Source organism: Diadema antillarum, unplaced genomic scaffold, assembly GCF_040938485.1.
Source record: "Diadema antillarum isolate AM-2024a unplaced genomic scaffold, OU_Dant_1.0 scf00000017, whole genome shotgun sequence".
In the NCBI taxonomy this organism is placed as follows: domain Eukaryota; kingdom Metazoa; phylum Echinodermata; class Echinoidea; order Diadematoida; family Diadematidae; genus Diadema; species Diadema antillarum.
In genome coordinates this window covers 3,827,451-3,851,841 of record NW_027270906.1, presented here as the reverse complement: position 1 = coordinate 3,851,841, position 24,391 = coordinate 3,827,451, and the positions used below count along the sequence as shown (strand labels likewise).

General features: G+C 37.1%; 1 protein-coding gene across 1 annotated transcript; it reads left to right on the top strand.

Moving 5' to 3' along the window:
• Window positions 1-6,278: 6,278 nt before the first annotated feature.
• LOC139725810 (protein VAC14 homolog) lies at window positions 6,279-23,415 on the top strand. Its single transcript, XM_071636893.1, has 13 exons — window positions 6,279-6,290; window positions 6,527-6,589; window positions 11,362-11,469; window positions 12,444-12,553; window positions 13,459-13,565; window positions 16,068-16,205; window positions 16,871-16,988; window positions 18,326-18,467; window positions 19,677-19,742; window positions 20,572-20,807; window positions 21,449-21,623; window positions 22,303-22,421; window positions 23,328-23,415. Exons 1-13 carry the CDS (start codon window positions 6,279-6,281, stop codon window positions 23,413-23,415), a joined length of 1,482 nt encoding a protein of 493 aa, XP_071492994.1.
• Window positions 23,416-24,391: the final 976 nt, after the last annotated feature.

The following is a 24,391-nucleotide window of genomic DNA, read 5'->3' as shown; positions in this document are numbered from 1 at the left end:
TATTCTAGTTGAGTGCCAGCCTCTTGGATTAACCAAGAGCTTTGTCGCATAATTTGCAAGGTAATAGAGCTTGCTGCTTGCTGTATAGACCAACTGGGCTTTAAAACACTGTGCTTTATGTTCAGCCGTATCTGAGGGGCTTCAGACATAAGAAGAAAAGATGATTCAATGGGTTATGCAATAAGTCAAGTGCATTGTTAAACATACCAGACCCCCAATTGTGGCTGAAATATGTAACATAAAGGACAGGACTCACTCACACCAAATCGGTCTGTACTGAACATGCCATGTGATACTTGTTACCATTAAGAGACATGTCTGTCATTGGGAAGACTCAAGTGGTGGGGAACACACTCTCACTTTCGAAAATAAGTTTGTTTTGAAGCATTGCAGTAAATAACATCAACTATGGCCTCACCAACACTCATGCAGCATTCACAATTGTCATGACGTATGCAGAACAGGTTTCTATTAGATGACTCTGTACATACACTCCAGATGCTTCAAATTTGTTTAAGTGGCAGCCATTCTCAGAGTAGGCTGAGTATTCCATAACCAATGACAGAGGATTAAATTCATGCAGAGTCGGGTGACATCCAGGATGGCTTTAATGTGAAGTGGTGTCACATTTATACACTCACTTTATTTTTTGCTTCAGAAATGCAAGATCAGAGTTTGCTTTTAGATGTATTCTAAGTGCTTCTTGTCGTGGCCATGCCCAAGGTGTCCTATTTCTAATGAGGGTGCCTCTAAATGTCACTCAAGTGTACATCATAGAGCTGCAAAAATATGTGATTTTGATAATGAAATTAGCATGTGTGAATATTATAACTTTTGCTCTGAATTTTTTAGTGACCTGGGCCCCGTTGCTAGAAACTTTGCGTTTAAACGCAACTTGCAACTGATTGCCACTGGCCAATCAAAATCATTGTTGCATGCATGTCTTCTTAATAGGGCAGACCCTGAGCCAATCAGAATGGTTGTTTCAAAATTAGCAATTATTTGCAATTGATTGCAACTTTTTTGCAAAGGGGCCCTGGAAAATATGCATACTGTGCTATTTTTGGACTACCACATCTAATGAGTGGTAATCTCTTTACTGTCATTGAAACCTTTGAACTCTCATTTTGTGTTTACAGTTATCTGAAACAAAAATAATTACTGTATGGTCCAACTTCATGAAGGTGGTACAAATGAAACCATGGTTTAAACCATGGACAAAAACCATGGCACACCAAGTGTTACACGGAATATTTCGAAACGAAATTGGTCATTTCATTGACAAAATGACCGTTTTGTTAATGAAAATTATCATTTTGTGGACGAAATGTTCATTTAGTTACAAAATGTTGTCATTTTGTTACAAAATAATCAATTCATCGACGAAATGACTGATTTTGTAACGAAATATTCCATGCAACACTTGGCGCTCCATGGTTTTTGTGCATGGTTTAAACCATGGTTTCATATGTACCACCTTCGTGAATTCGGGCCTATGAGTCATAAGATATAAGACACCATGTCACGAATGCTCAGCAATATCTCAGCAAGGCAAGATAGGCTGTGACATTAGGCTATTCCCAGCATGTAGTTTACTGAATATTCAGTTCTTTTTGTTAAAACATTTTAACATTTATATTTGTATTCACGTACATGTATGTGTTATCATAATTTAAGATTATCAAAATTCATATTCTCTTTTATAAACTAGTCTTACATTTTTGTATGTTTCTAATTTGGTGTCATTATCAAAGACATAATACCATATTGAAGGTTTGATTTTGTTTTATGTCCAATCAATATATGTTATACATGTAAATGATTTAGCATAGTGATGTATAGCTAAAGGGTATCAACACAGTTTTTTGTGAAAGAAATTTCAATTTCCTCAAAAATTAACCACTACATTTGTGAGATAGTGATTTTTTTTTTTTGTTGCTTATTTGTCAATTTGATATGCAGTATCAGGAAATGTAATACCTCATATGTCATGCGTTTCTAATGTACTAAGTGGCACAGTGGAATAGAGAGCATTGTGATCCCTTATGCTCACAAAAATGCAACATTGTACAAAAGTTTCTGAAGTTACTGTATATGCTAAATATTTTGCATTCGCGAAATAAAAACATGCAAGAATATTGACTCTGATCCTGATATGAATGTGACGTACATATGTATTTCTCCGTTCAGTACATGTAGGATTCCACGATCGCGAATTTAACCACTCGCGAACTCGTTAGGAAGTACCAATTAGCAAAAATTTAGACTCGCTAAATGTGTGGTGTATATTTATACAGTATTCGTGCTCTCTGTTCTTTCGATTATCAGATTGGTGCGGGAATTGGCAGCAAATGGAGGCAAGGACCAAATCAAGAAGTTGATAGAGGTCCTAGGAAATGAGTTTGCTCTGGCGGCAAACACGAACATGAAGCGAGGAGGATTGATCGGACTGGCTGCCACGGCAACAGGTCTTGGAAGGGTGAGATTCAGCCATAGTACTCTGCAATATCTACCATCTTTTTTCTATTCAATTCAGTTCAAACTTTCTTTTTTTTTGACAGAATTTTTGGTATACAAAGTGATGATTGAAATTAGACATGGGTATTTCATTGCATGGGTAACAAGACTTCTAAAACCTGTGAAAATGTCTTCACAGTTTTATCTGCACATTTTGAATGGGTTGACATTGCAGAGCTTGTGAATTCATGAACAGGCAAATGTGTTCTTGAGCCTCTCAGCACTAAAATATTGGATTTTACAGTAGAAAGAAAAAGAAAGTGCACAAAAATAATGAGGAAACAAGAAATAGGAGGGAGAAAATAGGTGAAAAAAAAGAATCATGATTCATTTATAGTGAATGAGGATTGAAGTGTCCATTATTGATAAAAGAGAGTATGGAAGAATATGAGGCAGAACTAACCATGCTAGAAGAACACATTTCATTCAAGTCTCATGTGGGACTTTTTTTCAGCGTTATCAGAACAGATTGTCAAGAATTTGAGTGTGTAATTTTTATGAATAGGCAATGACCCCAATTTTAACATTCTCCTGTGTTTTTATGCCTCCGCCACAAAGTGGTGCCGGAGGCATTATGTTTTCGGGTTGTCTGTCCGTCCGTCCGTCCGTCCGTAATGAATTTTGTGGACAAGGTAACTATCGAAACCTGTTGAGGTATCCTAATGAAACTTGGCATGTATGTGTATTAGGGGGTGAAGTTGTGCCTATCAACTTTTGGGTGCACATGCTCAAGGTCAAAGGTCAAAAGGTCAAGGTCAAATACATAAAATTTCACTATTTCCACCATATCTATTGAATGCCTGAAGATATTTTCTTGAAACGTAGTGTATACATGTTTTACCCAATTAAGATTCTCTGGTGAAAGTTTGGGTCGTGAGGTCAAAGGTCAAAAGGTCAGGGTCAAATACATAAAATTTCACTATTTCCACCATATCTATTGAATGCCTGAAGAGATTTTCTTGAAACTTTGTGTATATATGTATTACCCAATTAAGATTCTCTGGTGAAAGTTTGGGTCATGAGGTCAAAGGTCAAAAGGTCAGGGTCAAATACACAAAATTTCACTATTTCCACCATATCTATTGAATGCCTGAAGATATTTTCTTGAAACTTAGTGTATACATGTATTACCCAATTAAGATTCTCTGGTGAAAGTTTGGGTCATGAGGTCAAAGGTTAAAGGTCAAAAGGTCAAGTAAAAATATTAAAACTTCTTTTTTTTTCTCCGTACCTTGGAAAATTGTTCAAGGTATCTTCATGGAACATAGTATATGCATGTACTGACTGGAAGTGATTATCTAGAGAATGTAGGGTTCATGGGGTCAAAGGTCAGGGTTCAAAGGTCAAGTGCAAGACTTCAAAATTTTACTATTACCCTCATATTTAAATGCAATGCCAGCAGGGTTATTTTTTTACACTTGGTGTATGCGTGTGTAACCTAATAGAAATTCTCTGGAAGGTTATTGTCCCCGCCGAACGAGTTCGAGCAGGGGACTATGAAACGGGCTCCGTACGTGTGTGTGTCCGTCCGTGCGTCCGTCCGTGCGTCCGTCCGTGTGTGATCAAAATCTTCAATTTGCTACTTCTCTGTCATTTACGAGCCAATTTTGATTCTGTTTGCTTTATATGATAGCACTACATGGGAGCTTTGAAACTTTTACACAGAATTTCAGTCGTGACCTTTGACCTTGACCTTTGACCTATATTGTACAATTTGCTACAAAATGCTACTCCTTCGCCATTTCTTACCCGATTTCGATTCCGTTTGCTTTATGTGATGGCACTAGGTGAGGGCTTCAAAACTTCTACACAGAATTTTGACCTTTGACTTCTTTGACCTTTGACCTTGATTTTTGACCTGTATTGTACATTTTGCTACAAAATGCTACTCCTTCGCCATTTCTTACCCGATTTCGATTCCGTTTGCTTTATGTGATGGCACTAGGTGAGGGCTTCAAAACTTCTACACAGAATTTTGACCTTTGACTTCTTTGACCTTTGACCTTGATTTTTGACCTACCTGTTTTGTACATTTTGCTACAAAATGCTACTCCTTCGCCATTTCTTACCCGATTTCGATTCTGTTTGCTTTGTGTGATGGCACTAGGTGAGCACTTCAAAACTTCTACACAGAATTTTGACCTTTGACTTCTTTGACCTTTGACCTTGATTTTTGACCTGTATTGTACATTTTGCTACAAAATGCTACTCCTTTGCCGTTCCTTACCCGATTTCGATTCCGTTTGCTTTATGTGATGGCACTAGGTGAGGGCTTCAAAACTTCTACACAGAATTTTGACCTTTGACTTCTTTGACCTTTGACCTTGATTTTTGACCTGTTTTGTACATTTTGCTACAAAATGCTACTCCTTCGCCATTTTTTACCCGATTTCGATTCTGTTTGCTTTATGTGATGGCACTAGGTGAGGGCTTCAAAACTTCTACACAGAATTTTGACCTTTGACTTCTTTGACCTTTGACCTTGATTTTTTACCTTTATTGTACATTTTGCTACGAAATGCTACTTCCGGCGGGGACATTATTACGCACCGCGTAATTTCTACTTTTCCTTGTTTTTTCTCTTTTTGCCTCAAAGGTCAAAAGGTCAAAGATCAAGTGAAAGTGCTGAACTAACTTTTTCCTCCATATCTCGGAAGTGGCTCAAGTTACCTTGAAACTTAGTACATATTATGCATGTTCTACCTGAAAGTAATTATCTTATGAATTTTAGGGTCAAGGCCCAGATGAAAATGGTAACAATTTACTATTCAATTCAGAAATTGCACTTTTTCTCCTCACCTGTACCTTGAAAATTACTCAATGCCTAAATGTATGAATGGGTCAAAGTCAAGTTAAAGTCCTTAAATCCCTAGATACATGCTCTCCTATTCATCCAATTAAACCTACGTCAAGGAAGGTGAACATTCAACACATTTGTGACAAACATGTCATTCCAATATTTTGCCAATTTTGTGAAAATGTAATCACACAGTGTCCACACGTACTATCTAGACCTATTGGGAAAGTCATGCATTATGGCGGAGGCATACCAGTCGCCAAAGCGACATTTCTAGTTTTTTTCTTTTTCTTTTTCTGTCTCCTGTGTACCTCAAGGAGTCAGCAGGATATGTGTCAGACCTGATCAGACCTGTGATTCCCTGCTTCAAGGACCCTGACAGCAGGACTCGCTACTTTGCTTGCGAAGCTCTTTACAACATCGTCAAGGTTACGCGGAATGCCATCCTCAAACATTTCAACACCATCTTTAATGTGCTCTTTGTGGTAAGTTTGAGTAGTCTCTGAAGAAATTTGATTTTTTTTTTTGGAAATCTTGGATTCATTTGATTACTACTTTGCATGCATGGCCATAAAAGAGTTGGTTCACTATGAATAGCATAATATCTATTATTAATGAATGAATTGCTCCATTGTTAATTTTCAATATGTACATGTATGTAGTCATGCCTTTGTAACTTTGTACAATGTACCTAAATAGTGTAATTTTTGCTTGACATTAAGAGTGAAATAGAATTTGTAACAGTTTGATAGTAAGATTTGAAAGAATGATTTTGATTGAATATCATTATGAATCAGTGGAGACTTTGTTGACAAAATATGTAATTTTATGTGGCTGACTGCTGGGACGTGGAACCCAACAAGATATTATGCTGTGAACTACAGCTGTACTGAATTGTTTGTCATGATTTCCCTTTGAAATTTTCACTTCGGAACTAGAGTGTTTATCATAAGAGTATTTGAAGATGAGTCATCTTGTAAGTTAGAATTAAGTGATGGGTGATCAGAAGTCATTCTTTCTTTTCATCAACCTCTGAATAATATGTCACATCTGTGTCTGATGATCAAAAAGATTGAAGTTCAAATTCACTCTTATGTTATTACAATGTGTATAGGACTATAAATTGTGGCATAAAGCCTTCATCGAGTCTTCATGTGGTTCCTCCATGTTTCAATGACGATTTCTAATTATCCATTCAACTTGATTTGACAGCTTTCTGCAGACCCTGACCTCAACGTGAAGAATGGTTCGGAGCTGCTTGACAGGCTAATGAAGGTGGGGAAGTTATGTCCACAATACATGTCTGTAGCTGATTCTCCATTCAATAGAAAAGATCACAACTTTAATGAATTGGTCAAGAGTCAAGTGTTTGTGTAATGCTATAGGAAGTATTTGATTTCCCTTCCTGCAAGTTCATGGATAGTACACCAGAAATGGTGAGGAAACACAAACAGACTGTGAAAATCTTTTTAATTCCTAGTGCTAGTCACACAGAGACCATATCCTATAGCAGTGAAAATAAATAGCATGATATGATATTAGATAGCAGAGAATTAATGACCATTAAGTTATTGTCGTAGTAATCTTAGTGGGAACACTGTGGTATAATGGATAAGACGCTTGATTTACAGTGAGTGGTCCAAAGTTCAACTCCAGCCTAGTGCCTATTTCCTTGGACAAACTGTTTTTCCGCGTGTTCCTTTCCCCTTGTGCAACATACTAGAAATTTGGCAATGCTTGGTTATTGATGGTAAAGTAGCGAAGAGGCTACCCTCAATAGATAAGACCTAAATTAATATTACTATTTTTATTATTATGATTATGATGATGATGATGATGATGATTATTATTATTATTGTTATTATTATTTTTTTGTTGTTATTACTGTTATTATCATTATTATTATTATTATCATTACTGTTATTATCATTATTATTATTATTGCTGTTATTATCATTATTATTATTATTGTTATTATTATTATTATTATTATTATTATTATTATTTTCATTATCAGGGAATAATTTTCAGACTCATATTTGAGTAGCAATCTAAGCTGATAATCAATATTTTGAATGGTACCCTGTACACTTCTATGGAATAAAACTGCTACACAAAGGTTAGTTTGTGTAGCAGTGTTGTAAAAATGCATGTCAAATTGCGATGCGATACCAGGAAAATTATTCCATTATTGTCCCCGCCGAACGAGTTCGAGCAGGGGACTATGAAACGGGCTCCGTACGTGTGTGTGTCCGTGTGTCCGTCCGTCCGTCCGTGTGTCCGTGTGTGCGTCCGTGTGTGATCAAAATCTTCAATTTGCTACTTCTCTGTCATTTATGAGCCAATTTTGATTCTGTTTGCTTTATATGATAGCACGACATGGGAGCTTTGAAACTTCTACACAGAATTTCAGTCGTGACCTTTGACCTTGACCTTTGACCTATAGTACATTTTGCTACAAAATGCTACTCCTTCGCCATTTCTAACCCGATTTCGATTCCGTTTGCTTTATGTGATGGCACTAGGTGAGGGCTTCAAAACTTCTACACAGAATTTTGACCTTTGACTTCTTTGACCTTTGACCTTGATTTTTTGACCTATATTGTACATTTTGCTACAAAATGCTACTCCTTCGCCATTTCTAACCCGATTTCGATTCCGTTTGCTTTATGTGATGGCACTAGGTGAGGGCTTCAAAACTTCTACACAGAATTTTGACCTTTGACTTCTTTGACCTTTGACCTTGATTTTTTGACCTATATTGTACATTTTGCTACAAAATGCTACTCCTTCGCCATTTCTAACCCGATTTCGATTCCGTTTGCTTTATGTGATGGCACTAGGTGAGGGCTTCAAAACTTCTGCACAGAATTTTGACCTTTGACTTCTTTGACCTTTGACCTTGATTTTTGACCTATATTGTACATTTTGCCACTAAATGCTACTTCCGGCGGGGACATATGTTACGCACCGCGTAATTTCTACTTTTCCTTGTTATTATTATTATTATTATTATTACCGGGTATTATCATTATTATCATCATAATTAATATTGATTACTATTGATGATGCTATCACCATTTTATAATCATTATTGATATTGTTCTTATTTTTCTCACAACATTTTTTTATTAATATTCCAAAACATTTCCTGAAAATATAAATGCAACTATAACTTTTGTTGCTCACTTATATCATATGGAGCTGTTGGACAGGCAGGGAAGCTGTTGCATGTACAATGTATATTGTTGGTTCATCTCATGGCAAGTGTGATGTAATGCATTTCAACTGCAGTTCCTGTACATGTGGTATGAATGTTCTGTACATTTCCTCATGTATGTCTTTGCAGGCTCAATTTATTTGAGTGGGTTCTCTGATGCAAGGAAGAGTTACTTTACTGTGCACTTTAAGGAAGTTAACCTCATCATTTACATATTACATTATTGTCCCCGCCGAACGAGTTCGAGCAGGGAACTATGAAACGGGCTCCGTACGTGTGTGTGTGTCTGTCTGTCCGTCTGTCCGTCCGTCTGTGCGTCCGTGTGTGATCAAAATGTTCAATTTGCTACTTCTCTGTCATTATACCCCCGCCAAACGAAGTTTGAAGGGGGTATATAGGAATCAGCGGACGGTCGGTCGGGCGGTCGGTCGGGCGGTCGGTCCGTTGCAAATCTTGCGTCGCGAACTACTTCCTCAGTTTTCAACCGATTCCCATAAAACTTGGCACAGATGTGTGCCTTGGGTTGTAGATGTGCAAGACGTATTTTTTGACAGTACCCAAAACTACGTTGCCATGGTAACGGCATATTATGGGCAAAAATGGGTACAAATCTTGCGTCGCGAACTCCTCCCACAGTTTTGATCAATTTTTATGAAATTAGGTACAGATGTTCATCTGAATATGTTAATGTGCAAGACACATATTTCTGCAGTGGCAAAAAGTGCGTTGCCATGGTAACGGCATGTTATTGGTAAAATATAGGGCAAAATGCTTCATGGCAAAACTGCTTCATCAGTGTTCTTCCAATTCTCATGGAATTCATGTTGAATGTTTGTCTTAGGATATAGGTCAGCATGACACATTTCTTGACAGTGACAAAAAGTATGTTGCCATGGTAACAGCTCACATATTATGAGCCAAAATGATGAAAAATTTTGTGTTGCAAACTACTTCCTCAGTTTTTGCCCAATTTCCATGAAACTTGGTACAGATGTGTGCCTTTGGTTGTAGATGTGCAAGACGCATTTTTCGACAGTACCCGAAAGTACGTTGCCATGGTAACGGCATATTAATGGCAGAAGATCAAGGAAAGATCTTGCGGATTTAACTACTTCCTCAGTTTTTTGACCAAAGCTTATGAAATGTGGCACACACCTTGATCTTGGTGGGAAGATGTGGAAGACATATTTTTCGGACGTGTCGGAAGCTGCGTTGCCATGGTAACGGCATATAAATGGCAGAAGATCAAGGAAAGATCTTGCGGATTGAACTACTCCCTCTGTATTCGACTGAAGCTCATGAAATGTGGCACACACATTGGTCTTGGGGGGAAGATGTGCAAGACATATTTTTTGGAGGTGTCGGAAGCTGCGTTGCCATGGTAACGGCATATTAATGGCGGAAGATCAAGGAAAGATCTTGTGGATTGAACTACTTCCTCAGTTTTTGACAAAAGCTTATGAAATGTGGCACACACAATAGTCTTGGTGGGAAGATGTGCAAGACATATTTTTCGGACGTGTCGGAAGCTGCGTTGCCATGGTAATGGCATTTAAATGGCAGAAGATCAAGGAAAGATCATTCCTTGGGTAAGACTGTCGTCACTGGGCGGGGGTATTAATCACCTTAAGTGATATTTCTAGTTTATGAGCCAATTTTGATTCTGTTTTCTTTATATGATAGCACTACATGGGAGCTTTGAAACTTCTACACAGAATTTCAGTTGTGACCTTTGACCTTGACCTTTGACCTATATTGTACATTTTGCTTCAAAATGCTACTCCTTCGCCATTTCTAACCCGATTTTGATTCTTTTTGCTTTATATGATAGCACTACATGGGAGCTTTGAAACTGCTACATAGAATTTCAGTTGTGACCTTTGACCTTGACCTTTGACCTATATTGTACATTTTGCTTCAAAATGCTACTCCTTCGCCATTTCTAACCCGATTTTGATTCCGTTTGCTTTATGTAATGGCACTAGGTGAGGGCTTCAAAACTTGTACATAGAATTTTGACCTTTGACTTCTTTGACCTTTGACCTTGATTTTTGACCTATATTGTACATTGGCTACAAAATGCTACTCCTTCGCCATTTCTAACCCGATTTCGATTCCGTTTGCTTTATGTGATGGCACTAGGTGAGGGCTTCAAAACTTCTACACAGAATTTTGACCTTTGACTTCTTTGACCTTTGACCTTGATTTTTTACCTACATTGTACATTTTGCTACAAAATGCTACTCCTTCGCCATTTGTAACCCGATTTCAATTCCGTTAGCTTTAAGTGATGGCACTAGGTGAGGGCTTCAAAACTTCTACACAGAATTTTGACCTTTGGCTTCTTTGACCTCTGACCTTGATTTTTGACCTATATTGTACATTTTGCTACCAAATGCTACTCCTTCGCCATTTCTAACCCGAATTCAATTCCGTTTGCTTTATGTGATGGCACTAGGTGAGGGCTTCAAAACTTCTACACGGAATTTTGACCTTTGACTTCTTTGACCTTTGACCTTGATTTTTTACCTATATTGTACATTGGCTACAAAATGCTACTCCTTCGCCATTTCTAACCGGATTTCGATTCTGTTTACTTTATGTGATGGCACTAGGTGAGGGCTTCAAAACTTCTACACAGAATGTTGACCTTTGACTTCTTTGACCTTTGACCTTGATCTTTTGACCTATATTGTACATTTTGCTACTAAATGCTACTTCCGGCGGGGACATATTTTACGCACCGCGTAATTTTTGTTTTTAAAGTAGGCTTGTAAGAAGAATCATGCTGTTATGATTTTTTTTTTTTTTGTGGTTACACTCACAGGACATAGTGACGGAAAGTCCAAACTTTGATTTGAATGCCTTCATCACACTTCTCAGAGATCGGATTTACACCCAGAATTCCTTTGTGGGCCAGTTCATTCTCTCATGGGTAAGTTTGAAAGATTTGTGGTTGATGGATTACAAAATTTTGTAGACATGTGTTTCATTTACATGATAAGAAAAAATAAAAACACTTCCTCAAATGGACAATAATGGTGGTACAACATGACATGAGCAGTTTTGTACAAATTCACATAAAGTCTAAACATTTTGTAATTTTTGAAGTGATTGTATGACTTTCATGAAACTTTCACTGAGTATTTTGCTAGGCTCTCCACACTTGTTGGATCCACATGCACTTGAGGAAACTATCCCTTTTAAGGCATAATTTACCAATTGCAGATGAAACAAAAACCCAACATTAGCGCTTCAAAATAGTTCTAAAATGTGAGTTAGGGATAGTAACAACCAATGTAAAAATTTGAACCAGTGTAATCAATGTTAAGTATTGTTTAGCATACAAAATGTTAACAATAGTTATGATAAAAAATGTTTTCAGACTAAGCCGTCTACAGTTATGGTTTAATGAGAAAAATATTGATATCTCCTTATATTTTAGTCTTTATTGCAAAAAATATATGGTAGAATGTTTTGTGATACAACTGACCTACACATATGCTTCAAAAGTGATATTTTGAACATTGTTTAAATCACTGCTCCCTAAGGTAAACAGGACCTTTACGCACAGGGCAGAACAGAAAGTGGCGAGCAAGTGATGTCTTGCAAGACAATACATCCATCACAAGGACTGTCACATCCCTTTCTTCCTGTTATGATTAGTATCCCCTGTACAAATGAGTCATAAGGTGTCACACCAGATAATGACATGACAATTTGTATTGTAGAAACTTCTGTACTGGCTGGACAGTGGTGTGGATAACTTCCAGTACAGTTTTGTTTTTATTTGTTTTCCTGACTGTAATGGGGATTATTGTATACATGTTTTTCTTTACTCTCCACAATTGGTCTTTGTGACGAAGCATTTAAAAGATGATGATGTCATGATGTCATCTATTCTGCTAGGTCACCACACTGGATGCAGTGCCTGATATCAACATGCTAGTCTACTTGCCAGAAATCCTCGACGGATTATTCCACATTCTCAGCGACCAGAATAAGGAAGTTAGAAAGATGTAAGTGCTAATGTAACTCACCAGTGCCTTAGTTGATTATCATTATTTTATAATTTTATTTATTATTGTTTTTAGTTAGTAGTGCTGCCATGAAATAATGCAGGAAATGTTGTGTTTGTGAGTTTCTGTCTGTTTGTATGTCCTTTCACTTGTGATATGTATCAAAATGAGACTTAGTGTAAAAATGGATAACCATGCAAAGATATTCTGAGTTAGTTGTGGGGTCATGAGGTCAAAGGTGACATGTCACGGGGTTAAAGTCAAATACACAAATGTACATTTGATTTCAAGTGATAGAACAAGAAGTGTGGGATTAATTTCAGTCATATCCAGTGCAGTTAAGATAAAGGCAATAACCTTAGGTGATTCTAAGTTAAATCAGGTACAAACACCTATTCCAGATTAGTTTATTTGTGCTTTTATTCTCAAATTGCATAATGAAATTCATTTGACCTTGAAACAATGCTCAATCCTCACAGAGATTTTGAAAAGTTGTACTTAACATTTGTTGGAAGACATCATGATGAATCAAATTTGTATTGCGTGACAGATAGCTGATCAAATTTAAACTCCTCCAGGGTATTTGATACTTATCTAAAATGAGTTTTAAATGGTAATAGTTGCAAAAGATATCTAAAAATTCTCTCTGTGTAATTTAAGTTGTCTTTGTCCTTCTGCCTCAAATTCTCATGGGAAACAATTTTATATTCGTAAAGCAAAGTTGAAGGCCAAACATGAACACAATCAGATATATATTATGTATGCTGGCCATTTTTCAGTAATCAGTGTCAAATTTACTTCCATCAAATTATGATTACATAAAGTCATCAAATTAATACAGTCAATGTAACTGAGAGTGGTCGCTATATAGTGATTGTATGTATCTTGTTTCTGTGGCTCTGTAGGTGCGAATTCTGTCTGGATGAATTTTTGAAGGGCATCCGCAAGTCTCCGAGCAGCACAAATTTTGCCAGCATGGTGAACATCCTAACAGCACAGAGCCAGTCACATGGTATGCCCAGCCCTTGACTCTATTAAAGCATGTTTACTTCCTGTTGCCAAACTTTTTATTGCACATTACGATCTGGGTTTCAGAAGTGGAAGTACTTTGATGTTCTGCAAGTTTCATTATGTTAACAGTTCAAATGTACTCTTTATCATTTGTTTTGTCTCATGACAGCAAGAGAGACCTTAGAAAGAATCTCTAGGGAGAACAAAAGCTTATTGTTTTGGTCTGTCCATTACCAAAAAAAAAAAAAAAAAAAAAGGTCTCAGGTATGTCACAGATACATGCGTAGTTTCCTGAGGAGACATGCTGTGTAAGTACCTTATCCAGTGCTACCAGATGAGAAGATTACTGTAGCCAAAGAAATTAATGTGTGTGAGCTATGTCTTTGATTATCAAATAGTAGTAATCTTGCCCATGGTTATGTTTCTTCTTCAGTCCTGTAAGATCCTTAATGACAGTACCCAAGTACGTGTGGTACATGTTTGTTCGTTTGTTTGGGGGTTTTTTTTGTGAGGGATTTGACATGACACCTTGAATGTAATTTTTCTGAGAGCAGATAAGCAGTTTCTCACCTGTTTCACTGTAATGATGATATCCCATATTATATACATGGAGATTTATTTATTTATTTATTTTTTCTGGACAGACAAGTTCTACAGATTTTGTGTACTGAGTGAGGATAAATGAAATTCACCTTTGAATGTTTCTGCCAAGTTTCAGTGTCATACGTACTGATAGAAATTAAAGCTAACAGTAGTTGAGGTCACAAATGTAACACCTGTAACAAAGCAATTTTCAAAAAGAAAGTTGAATTGACAATAGTTAATATACATTCTTGACTGGTAGCTGTACGCAAGTAGAATCTCCTGTCGGAATCGAGATCTCCAAATTTATTGGTCTATTAGGGACGATGATAGTTTGCATAAGAAGACTTGGCATCACCAGCACCAGGATACCTGGCTCCATTCTTTCAATTCCGAGACAATGATTGTTTGATTTTACGACCCTGCCTTCTCACATTGAAAGTCAATCGGCGGCAGCCAGTGTTTGGTGATGATGTTAATGATTTATTGTAAAGTGCTTTGAGTGCGTTTATGTGCCAGAGTGGCCTGATCAAATAGCTGTTGTTATCATTATCATTAGTAGTAGTTGTAGTATCGGTAGTAGAATTGTCATTATTATCATCATTGTTATGATGTTAATGATGATGATGAAGAGTAGTAGTAGTAGTAGTAGTAGTAGTAGTAGTAATAGTAGTAGTAGTAGTAGTAGTAGTAGTAGTAGTAGTAGTTGGTAGTAGTAGTAGTAGTAGTAGTAGTAGTAGTAGTAGTAGTAGTAGTAGTATCATTATCATCATCTTTATTAATGCTTTTCAATATAACATTCCACTGTTTTCCACTTCGGTAATAACAATTAAGCATTGATTTTCTCATGTAGTAAATGATCACAGAGTTTTAGGCCCCAGAAAAATGAACTACAATTGATATGATGCAATACTGAACTCAACCTGTGAATTGAATGTTTTGTCATATTTATGAAATAAGATACCACAAAGCAATGCAGGAAATCTTTATCTGTAAGTCTTTCTTAATACTTTACAGTGATTGTTATTTCCTTCGTACAAATTATTCAAATGTGCCGACATGATTTGTCTCCATGAAATGAGAGATTTCAAAATGCAGAGAAAAGTAGTTTAAGTGATATTAATACTGTTGGAAACATAAAATATATACCATGTCATCTGAAAATCATAATTGACATGAATGCAAAGTTGTGGGAAAGCTTGCTGAGAGCAAAAACATATCTTTTTTGTCTCTATTTTTTATATCTACCAAAACAACCTTTATGTTATTTGATACCTTTGGTAGTCTTGAGTCATAATTTAGTTCAGTTTGTTTTCTATTAACTGGATAACAAACCGTTATCTTTGCAAAGTAGTCAAATAATGTCTGTACTTTGAGACTCTTGTAAATTAGAGGCAAACATGTCACAGTACGTTAGATATTTTACTTTACTGTTTTATTGCATATTCCGTACTTAATGAAATATCGGTGTACAGTAGTCAAACAATGTCCCTGCTTTGAGATATTTGTATTTTACAGGCTAATAAATGGCAACACCTGGGATATTTTCCTGAAATTATGTGCTTTATAGCATCCTACAGTCACAAGGTGAAAAAGGTATCAAATCATTCTTGTGATTGTTGCACCACATAGAGTTCGATGAAAATATTGATATTCTGATAGATGAATGATCATAATTCCTAATGAGAGGCATATATTTACATTTGAGACCTGCACAATGATCAATTACTGAGGGTTATACAATTCAATTTAATTCACTTTATTGTTAATCGTAAAAACAACATCTACAGTCTAAAATATGACAGGGATAAGGTGTCACCATTTGACTTTTCTTCCGTGTAACAAAATCCTGTATGTCACATGTTCATTGTATTTCTTTGCGACATTCCATGCCTTTTTTCTTCCTTTGCTTCAATTATAGATGAACTGATACAGTTCACTGCCATGACGTGGATCAGAGAATTCCTGGGACTGGCGGGACGGACATTGCTAAGCTTTCTGTCTGCCCTGCTGGCTGCTACGCTCCCCTGCCTTGCCTATGAGGAACCGCAGAGGAGAAATATCCTTGCTTGACTCTGAACAAGTTTGGTTTACACTGTAGCAAGACCTTTGGACTCTTAACCCCATTGAGGATGATCTGATATTGCTATAACACACATTTCCCATAGACACCTGCCCAAGTGTACTCCACACTAGTCTTCAATGAGATAAATGAAATGAAATTTGAATATAAATGTGAATTGAGTGAATGCAGCAATATTCATAGTAGAACACATCAGAGAAGCTTAAGGAGAGATAGACAATCCGTTCAAAATTTATAAGTTATGAATTCTAAAGTTTTCGCCATCACTGGATAAGAAGACTAGACTACAGTTTGTGACATCATGCACCCTCTATATACCAATATGAAAATATGAAGAGAATTCTACAAAATTGTATTTTTATGAAAATTACTCATTCCCTCAACTTATTATGAAGATAATATTATTTCCCCTGCTTTTTGAAAGAGGTAAGTCAAGTGCTCTTTCGTTACGCTAGAAAAGTGAAAATATGTTGAATTTTCTGTTTATTTTCTTTATATCTCAGTCTGTACATGATGTCAACAGTATCCCTGCCTCATGTTTTTTTTAGCTACATTCTAAGTCTTATATTAATGATTTTTTTTGTTGTTGATACCATAAGCTCCTGAGGGAGAATGTTTGGATCCTTGACTTCATCGCTCACATATCAAAGAAGTAGCCACAACGGTCAATCAAAGTTTGATGCGGCTGGTAACCCACGGCGACGACGAAGATGCACCTCAACAAATGAACTCAAACACACAGGAGAAGACATCAGAAGGGTAAGAATTTTGGAAAACTTCCCAACTCATTCTGTTACTCCACCTTAAAGTTATTCACTTATCTCATCTTTCAGGCTACAAGAGTTCAAACTCAATGAGATATATACTAGTGATTTTAGTAGCATGTGAATAAATATTTTTTCAGTTATTTCTTTCAGTCAAGATATCATGAAAAGTTGTCTGTACTAGACTGGGCAAGAGATAAATAGGCAACCTCTTTTTACCAACTCCAGTTACAGAGAAACGTATTGAGTTAATGATTTTACTTGTGCAGTATATTGGTATCGTTTCCCACTTTACTGAACTGGTTTTGCTGGTAATCATCCTGGCTGATTAAAACATGAGACTGCTCAGTACTTTGCCTCATGTCCACTTTTTCATATTCAGAGATTACATAGTGCTAATAATGATAATTATCACAAGAGATTGTAGTGCAGTGGATGAGAGTAGTGTAGCATAAGCTACATCACAAGTTAATGACAACATCAGAGTACCAAAGTGTGATATTATGGCCATACATCACCATGGAAACTGGTTCTAAACAACCTCACCTGGTCCAAGTGTTTATGCGCGCTCCTTCTTCCAACCTGAACTGTGACAGAAGACTGTGTCATCATCACTTCGGTACTTTATAGGTCACCAAAGACACAAAAGAGGATGACAGTCATGATTTAAAGGGATTGTATAGTTTTGGTTGAGACCTACCTTCACGTTTTTAACATTTTTGTTGTGATAATGAGAAACCTCTATTGAAATATGAAAGAACATGTAATTCCCAGAGGAATTCACCATTTATTTAATGAAATTTGGTTTTAAAATGGCTGAGATATCCAAAACAGAGTGATCCTAATATAAGGTGGGGACCCACCTTTTATTATGATCGCTTTGCATTACTTGTTTTTAGATGTCTCAGCCATTCCAAAACCAAGGGGGTGTTTCATCAATTTAGTCAGCGCTGACAAGTTTTCAGTCTCTGACAATCACCATGGTAACAGTCAGTGAAGAGAACATCTCAGCCAATCAAAACCAAGGATTTTACTGAAATTGTCAGAGACTGACAACTTGTCAGTGCTGACTAAATAGATGAAACACCCCCCAGTTTTCATCAAATAACTTTGAATTCCTCTTAGAATGGTATGCTCTGTACCATTTCATACGTGGTTTCTTGGTATCTCACAAAAAAATTAAAAGCCAAATCCTCATCTCTACCAATACTACATTGTATACTATTTCTTTAAAGGATAGATTTGAATGATATTGTTATGGAGATGAGGTAATTGCAGTAATAATCCAGTAATTTTCCCCACCACCTCTTTACATCTGTACTCACCCTTCAGGATGTGGGCTGTCCCACCCACACAGCTCCAGCTAGCCCCCATAGTCCAGGTCCTAACCCGCTACCTGGGACACAAGTCTATGCAGACTAGGGATGCTGTCTTAAAGTGGGTCTACCACTTACTCATCAAGACTCCAAAGAAGGTGAGATTGAGGACATTCCTCTCTGGTTGCTAGGGTGTGCCACAGGGCAAGGATACCAAACTTGTGTAAAGAAGCAAAGTGTTACAACCTGGAGGAGATAGCAATGATCAGCAATACACGCATCATTTTCTCTGACACTTGACAATAATAACGCCACATCATCACCAATCATCTCAGAGGAAATGCCAAGACTTTATTCCTAGAGCGCCATGTGTGCGAGCTCCTGAAGCTTCTCACCACATGGGCTTCCCAGAATTAATCACGCATACATTAATTTACATATGACATGACAAAAGCCTCTACCTACATCGTGGAAGACCAAATCCTCAAAGATTCTCCTGATTCCATCATAGATTTATCATAAATTCTGGCGACAGTGCTGCAGATCTCACCTTCATCAGTGAGTTTGACCATCATGTCAGTATGAAGGCTCACCATACTGGATTGAGGAGTTGTGTTGTGGCTCAGTAGTCGAGACTACAGACTATGAATCTTGAGGTCCTTGGTTCAAGTCCCCGGCTGTGGTGGTTGTGCCCAGGCACTCCATCCTCATTGGCTAGTCCTTCCGTACAGACTTAAATCGTCAGTCCTGTGGCTGCCTGCATGTCGTAGCTATCAGTTGAAACATATAATGCAATTTGATTAAATTCAAGAATTTATTGCCTCATTTATTTATATCTTTGTCCTCTATTATGCACTGAAAAGAGGGTATTATTAGAACATCCAATCTTTTGTTATATGTAGAAAAAAAAAATGAATGGGTCAATATTTGTACACATGTGTTTGCCATGAAATTGTTGGCATTATTTATAAGGTAACTTTCTCTCTGTGCAGATCTCATGTGGTAGATACCATGAGATACAGGATTTAGAATTAACCAAATCACGCTGCATGAGTGACATAGAATTAGATTCTGTTTTTTGAGTTGTAGCTTTTATATTCTGAATTTTTCAACTATGGGTCTATAAGTACAAATGTTTTAATCTTAACTGAAAAAAAAAATAAGTAAACAACCAAACAAACAAGTAGATTCTGTGTACATGTACATTTGTATGTTTGGAAGCACCTGCACTTGACAGGGACGACATAATTCAACCCAGGTGTAATTAATGGTGTGAGAAAATTCATGTTTAATGCATTTGCACTTGCATCTTTTCAGTCATCTTATCAGAGAATTCATTTTGATGTTCTTATCTTTTGTTTCTGCAGATATTTTACCATGTAGAAAAGCTCTTTCCAGTTCTCCTGAAAACACTGTCGGACCCATCAGATGAGGTATGTATGATGTGTACGTATTGACAAGTGCCTTAAGTGAGATGCTGGCTGTGGAAAGAAGCAGAAAAAGTTGTAGATGCCTGTTATGCTGGGACTTTGTTTAGGATTAGGCCTACTGATTTTTGCTTGTTACAAATACTTCTGTTATCTCTCCGTTATTCACATTGAATCACCTAGAACCAACACATTTTTTGCTTTGTGTAATATGACTTTCTCCCTGGATTTATGTTGAATTGAAATGCCAAATAAATGATAATTGTAGTAATGATAATCCCCAGTATTCTTTAGTTCAGCTATTGCAGATGTTTATCACCATCGTAAGGATTATTTGCAAAGTCAGGATGACAAGTGCTCATTGTCAAAATACAAAATATTTGGAATATATATTTTTTATACAATGGAATTTTCTAAACAGATAAAATATTCCTTACACAGTCTTATAAATCATAGTTTTGCTACATTGTAAAGTTGTGAGTTTTGAGAATAATGATTTACAAAAGAGAGAACAGTAATGATGATTTTTTTTTTTTTTTTTTTGGGGGGGGGAGGAAAACATGACAAAATCTTTCTTGTGCAAACTCTCACTTCTTTGAAGTAAATGACCCTTTTCTTACTTTACTTTCTTGGATTGCTACATCAAAAAGTTTTGAGTTTGTAGAAAATTTACAAATGAGAGAACAGTGATGAGGGAATTTTTCGGGGAGGAAAACATGATAAAATCTTTCTTGTGCTAACTCTCATTTCTTCTTTGAACTAAGTGACCCCATTGCTACTTTCTTGGATTGCTTGTCGGGATTAAGAGATCCACTTTGTTCTTTCCTCTGTCCAGGTTGTTCTGCGTGATCTTGAGAACCTTGCTGAGATCGTGTCATCATCAGCTGGCCCAATGTTTGTCGCCGACCAGCAGTCATCCAATCAGATCATGCCATCATCGACGACCACCGTAGTAAGCCCACGGTCTGTGACCGGCACGAACAAGTACTTCACTGTCTTCATGGTGGAGCTCCTGCAGCTATTCCGAACCAACCCTCAGCTCTTGGAGGACAGGGGGTCTTACATCATCAGGTTTGTGCAAACCCGAGATCTTTGCTGTGATTTCACATATTGCAGTGGGTGCTGTCATTTATAATACCAGCTCAATTTGACATATTTAGCATCATTGTCATGTTTTCATATGCTCAAACCAGATGTAGATGTTGCAGTAGCTTTTTGTATCTCTAGTAGTTGTAGTAGTAGTAGAATTGGTAGTAGTAGTAGTAGTGGTAGTAATAGTAGTAGTAGTAGTAGTTGTAGTAATAATAATAATGATAATAATAGTAATAGTAGTAGTAGCAGTAGTAGTATTAGTAGTAGGGTGGTGGTGGTTGTAGAAACAGAGGTGGTATTACAGTTAGCAGTCACAGGTGATTTATTAATAATTTCCTAGTTTGAGGAGATTCCATTCCATAGTAGTAGCAGTGTAGTCATAATGGTAGAATTAGTATTAGTGGTGACGGTAAAAGTAACAGTAGTAGTAATTGTAGGTGAAGTTGTAGTTGTTGTAATGATGCTGACAATTCTTGTAGCTACAATGGTGAACGAGCATACATGGAGTGGCAGTGGATGTAGAAATCAAAGTGATACACTGAATGGCAGATTGCAGTTCGTTTCAAGAATAGCCCGGATGATAACATGACTACCAGTCAAAATTGAAATCTCCCTCACAGGCAGCTGTGTCTCCTGCTGAATGCTGAGCACATCTACCAGGCTCTCTCCAAGATTCTCCTGGAGACACCAGACATGAAGTTTGCCACCACCATGGTACAGACACTCAACACCATCCTCCTCACCTCCACCGAACTCTTTGAGCTACGCACCAACCTCAAGGAGCTCAAGTCTGAGGTGAGATGCCCTTCTCCGGGCTCTGAATAATAATGTAGAGTTTGGATGAGGGGATGCTGATATGTGTGATGTATGCGGTACATTTATGCCATCATAATTTGTATCCATGGTAATCCATGCACAAGACTTAAAATTGTCTCTGTGAAGCAGACCTATGAGTTTGATGCCCTTCTGCTTGCCAAGTGACTGTAGGGAATGCAGTACCAAGAGTTATGAATCTTGTCACAATTCATCTGAGTTGCTTCCCCAGCTCAGCAGGTGGCTTGTGGGCACAACCTTTTATTGGTATTTTATCTTGGTCATCAGGAAAATTCCTCACTATTTCAGAAATACAGGCGACTTGAAGTCTTTGGGACTGGCAATTTTCTTGTGTTGTGTAGAAATTTTGTTACAATTAAACAAGTAAAGTATATCAAGATTATATGGATTTTTTTTTTTTACCTGAATTTTTACTTGAATTTTTACTTCGTTGTGAATCTTTACTCCGTTGTGAAAAAATGCTCTTATAACCTTGCTCGGTACGACGTGAGTGCACTGTATAATTTACACCACCACCCTTGCATGTGAAACCAGTGACTGTTTCCTGGTTGTCATTTGAGCATAGCACATGTTTGCAAGTCAAGGGAATTGATGGATGTAATGCATTTTGTAAACCTGTGACTTTTCTGCCACCACACAGGCAAGTTGCAGCTTGTTCTGCTGTCTCTACAAGTCATGGTGTCACAGTCCCGTGGCCACGGTCTCTCTCTGTCTACTCACCCAGAACTACAAACATGCCTGCGATCTCATCTACCAGTTGTATCCTTCTGTGCTTTATCCTCTTGTCTTATATGATAACAAAGTCTGAGAGTACTTGCAAGATTTTGTCCTTGTTTTATTTTCCCCTTACTTTGTCAATATCAGAATGTTGATATGTGCTCAGTGCTCACACACTTAGAAAGTCTCATTCAGGTGCTTTCTGGTTTTATAATGATTCACAAATTGATCAATTACTTTGACTGGCCCTGATGCATACAGACATAGATATGTATGAAAACAAAAACATGCATGTACACATTTTTTTCCAAATAATATTCATTTACTTCCAATCATATAATACAAGAAACATCAGTTTACGTTGGTATTACTGTACAACTTAAGAGAATTTTTTAAAAAATAAATTAAGTAATTAATACATTTTCATGTTAAAATATAACAAACTGAAATGGCAGTGGTACAACAATTACCGAAGGAAAATAAGAAAGAAAGTATATTATATCTAAAATAAAACCAATCCTAAACAACAATCCTCCTTAGCTGACCTAAATACCCTTCCTAACCATGTACTACTTTACTATAACTACCCCCACCCCCCCAAAAAAAAAACTTCACCCATACATAATTACATATGTATGTGTGTACGTGTGTATGTACACACATATGCACAAACGCATATACATACACACCCACACAATCATTATCATCATCATTGCTATTGGTGTGCTGCAGAGATTGAGAAATATGAAACCACATGTCAGAATATACCTTGAAACTATGCACTATTCATATTTCAAGTATCTGTTGATTGCATGATTGAAATTTCATTGTATCATCAAAATGATTTATTTCCAGTTAGTTTTGATTGAGATAAGTGACTGAATTATAATGTATGAAAAGTTGTGCATTTTTTTTTGTTGTGCTATTCCTTGACATCATGTTCCTCAGTGGCGACCTGGAAGTGACTGTAGATTTCCTCACAGAGATAGACAAACTGGTGCAGCTAATTGAATCACCCATTTTCACCTGTACGTGATTGGTAGCCACGCCTCTCATTTCCTAGCCAATGATTGAGGCAGAGGATGCAGCTATTGTCTTTGCTGTTACGCAAAACATATGTGGCAAGACTCTTGTCTTTTCGAAGCGATATGTCTGATGCAGCGAGACTACGAACAGAGAATGCACGCAAAGCATCCACCACCTCTATCCACTCATCTCGCTGTAGTCATTGTTTACTAATTATCAATTTTGAATTGGTGGTAGTTTTTGAACGAAAAACTGCCATCAATTCATAGTCGATAAAAAAAACAGTGACTTACGCAAGACGAGTGGATATGGGCGGTGGATGCTTCCACTGTTCTTAGTCTTGCCACATCAAACGTATCGCTCAGCAAAGATAATAATCTCACCGCATCAGACTTTTAAGCATTACAGCGAAAACAATAGCTGCAATCTCCGCCTTGATTATAGGCAACTCATTTCCTGGAACTCTCATACATGTAGATTTATTAGTAATGAAATGATCAGGATTCATCACAGCAGAAAGTTATCTTAAATAGAGATCATTGCACTGGAAGCAGGAGAGTGGTTGACTCATGAGCAGTGCAGACTAATATCCTAGAAGTGGAAAATTTAGATTAAATCTCATTAAATTATTTAATTCATGATTAAATAATGTAATAACTAGGGGCAAATTATTTGTTTTCATTCTTATTCAATTGTGTCTCATGTAGGTTGATTTGACATAATTTTTTTTTGTCCCCGCCGAACGAGTTCGAGCAGGGGACTATGAAACGGGCTCCGTACGTGTGTGTGTCCGTCCGTCCGTCCGTGTGTCCGTGTGTGCGTCCGTGTGTGCGTCCGTGTGTGATCAAAATCTTCAATTTGCTACTTCTCTGTCATTTATGAGCCAATTTTGATTCTGTTTGCTTTATATGATAGCACTACATGGGAGCTTTGAAACTTCTACACAGAATTTCAGTCGTGACCTTTGACCTTGACCTTTGACCTAT

Excerpts from the sequence above, each read along its gene's own strand:
- LOC139725810 (XM_071636893.1), top strand. Across the intron at positions 13,566-16,067 it reads AGCACAGAGCCAGTCACATG|ATGAACTGATACAGTTCACT; the intron begins GTATGCCCAGCC and ends CTTCAATTATAG. Across the intron at positions 20,808-21,448 it reads AGGGGGTCTTACATCATCAG|GCAGCTGTGTCTCCTGCTGA; the intron begins GTTTGTGCAAAC and ends TCTCCCTCACAG.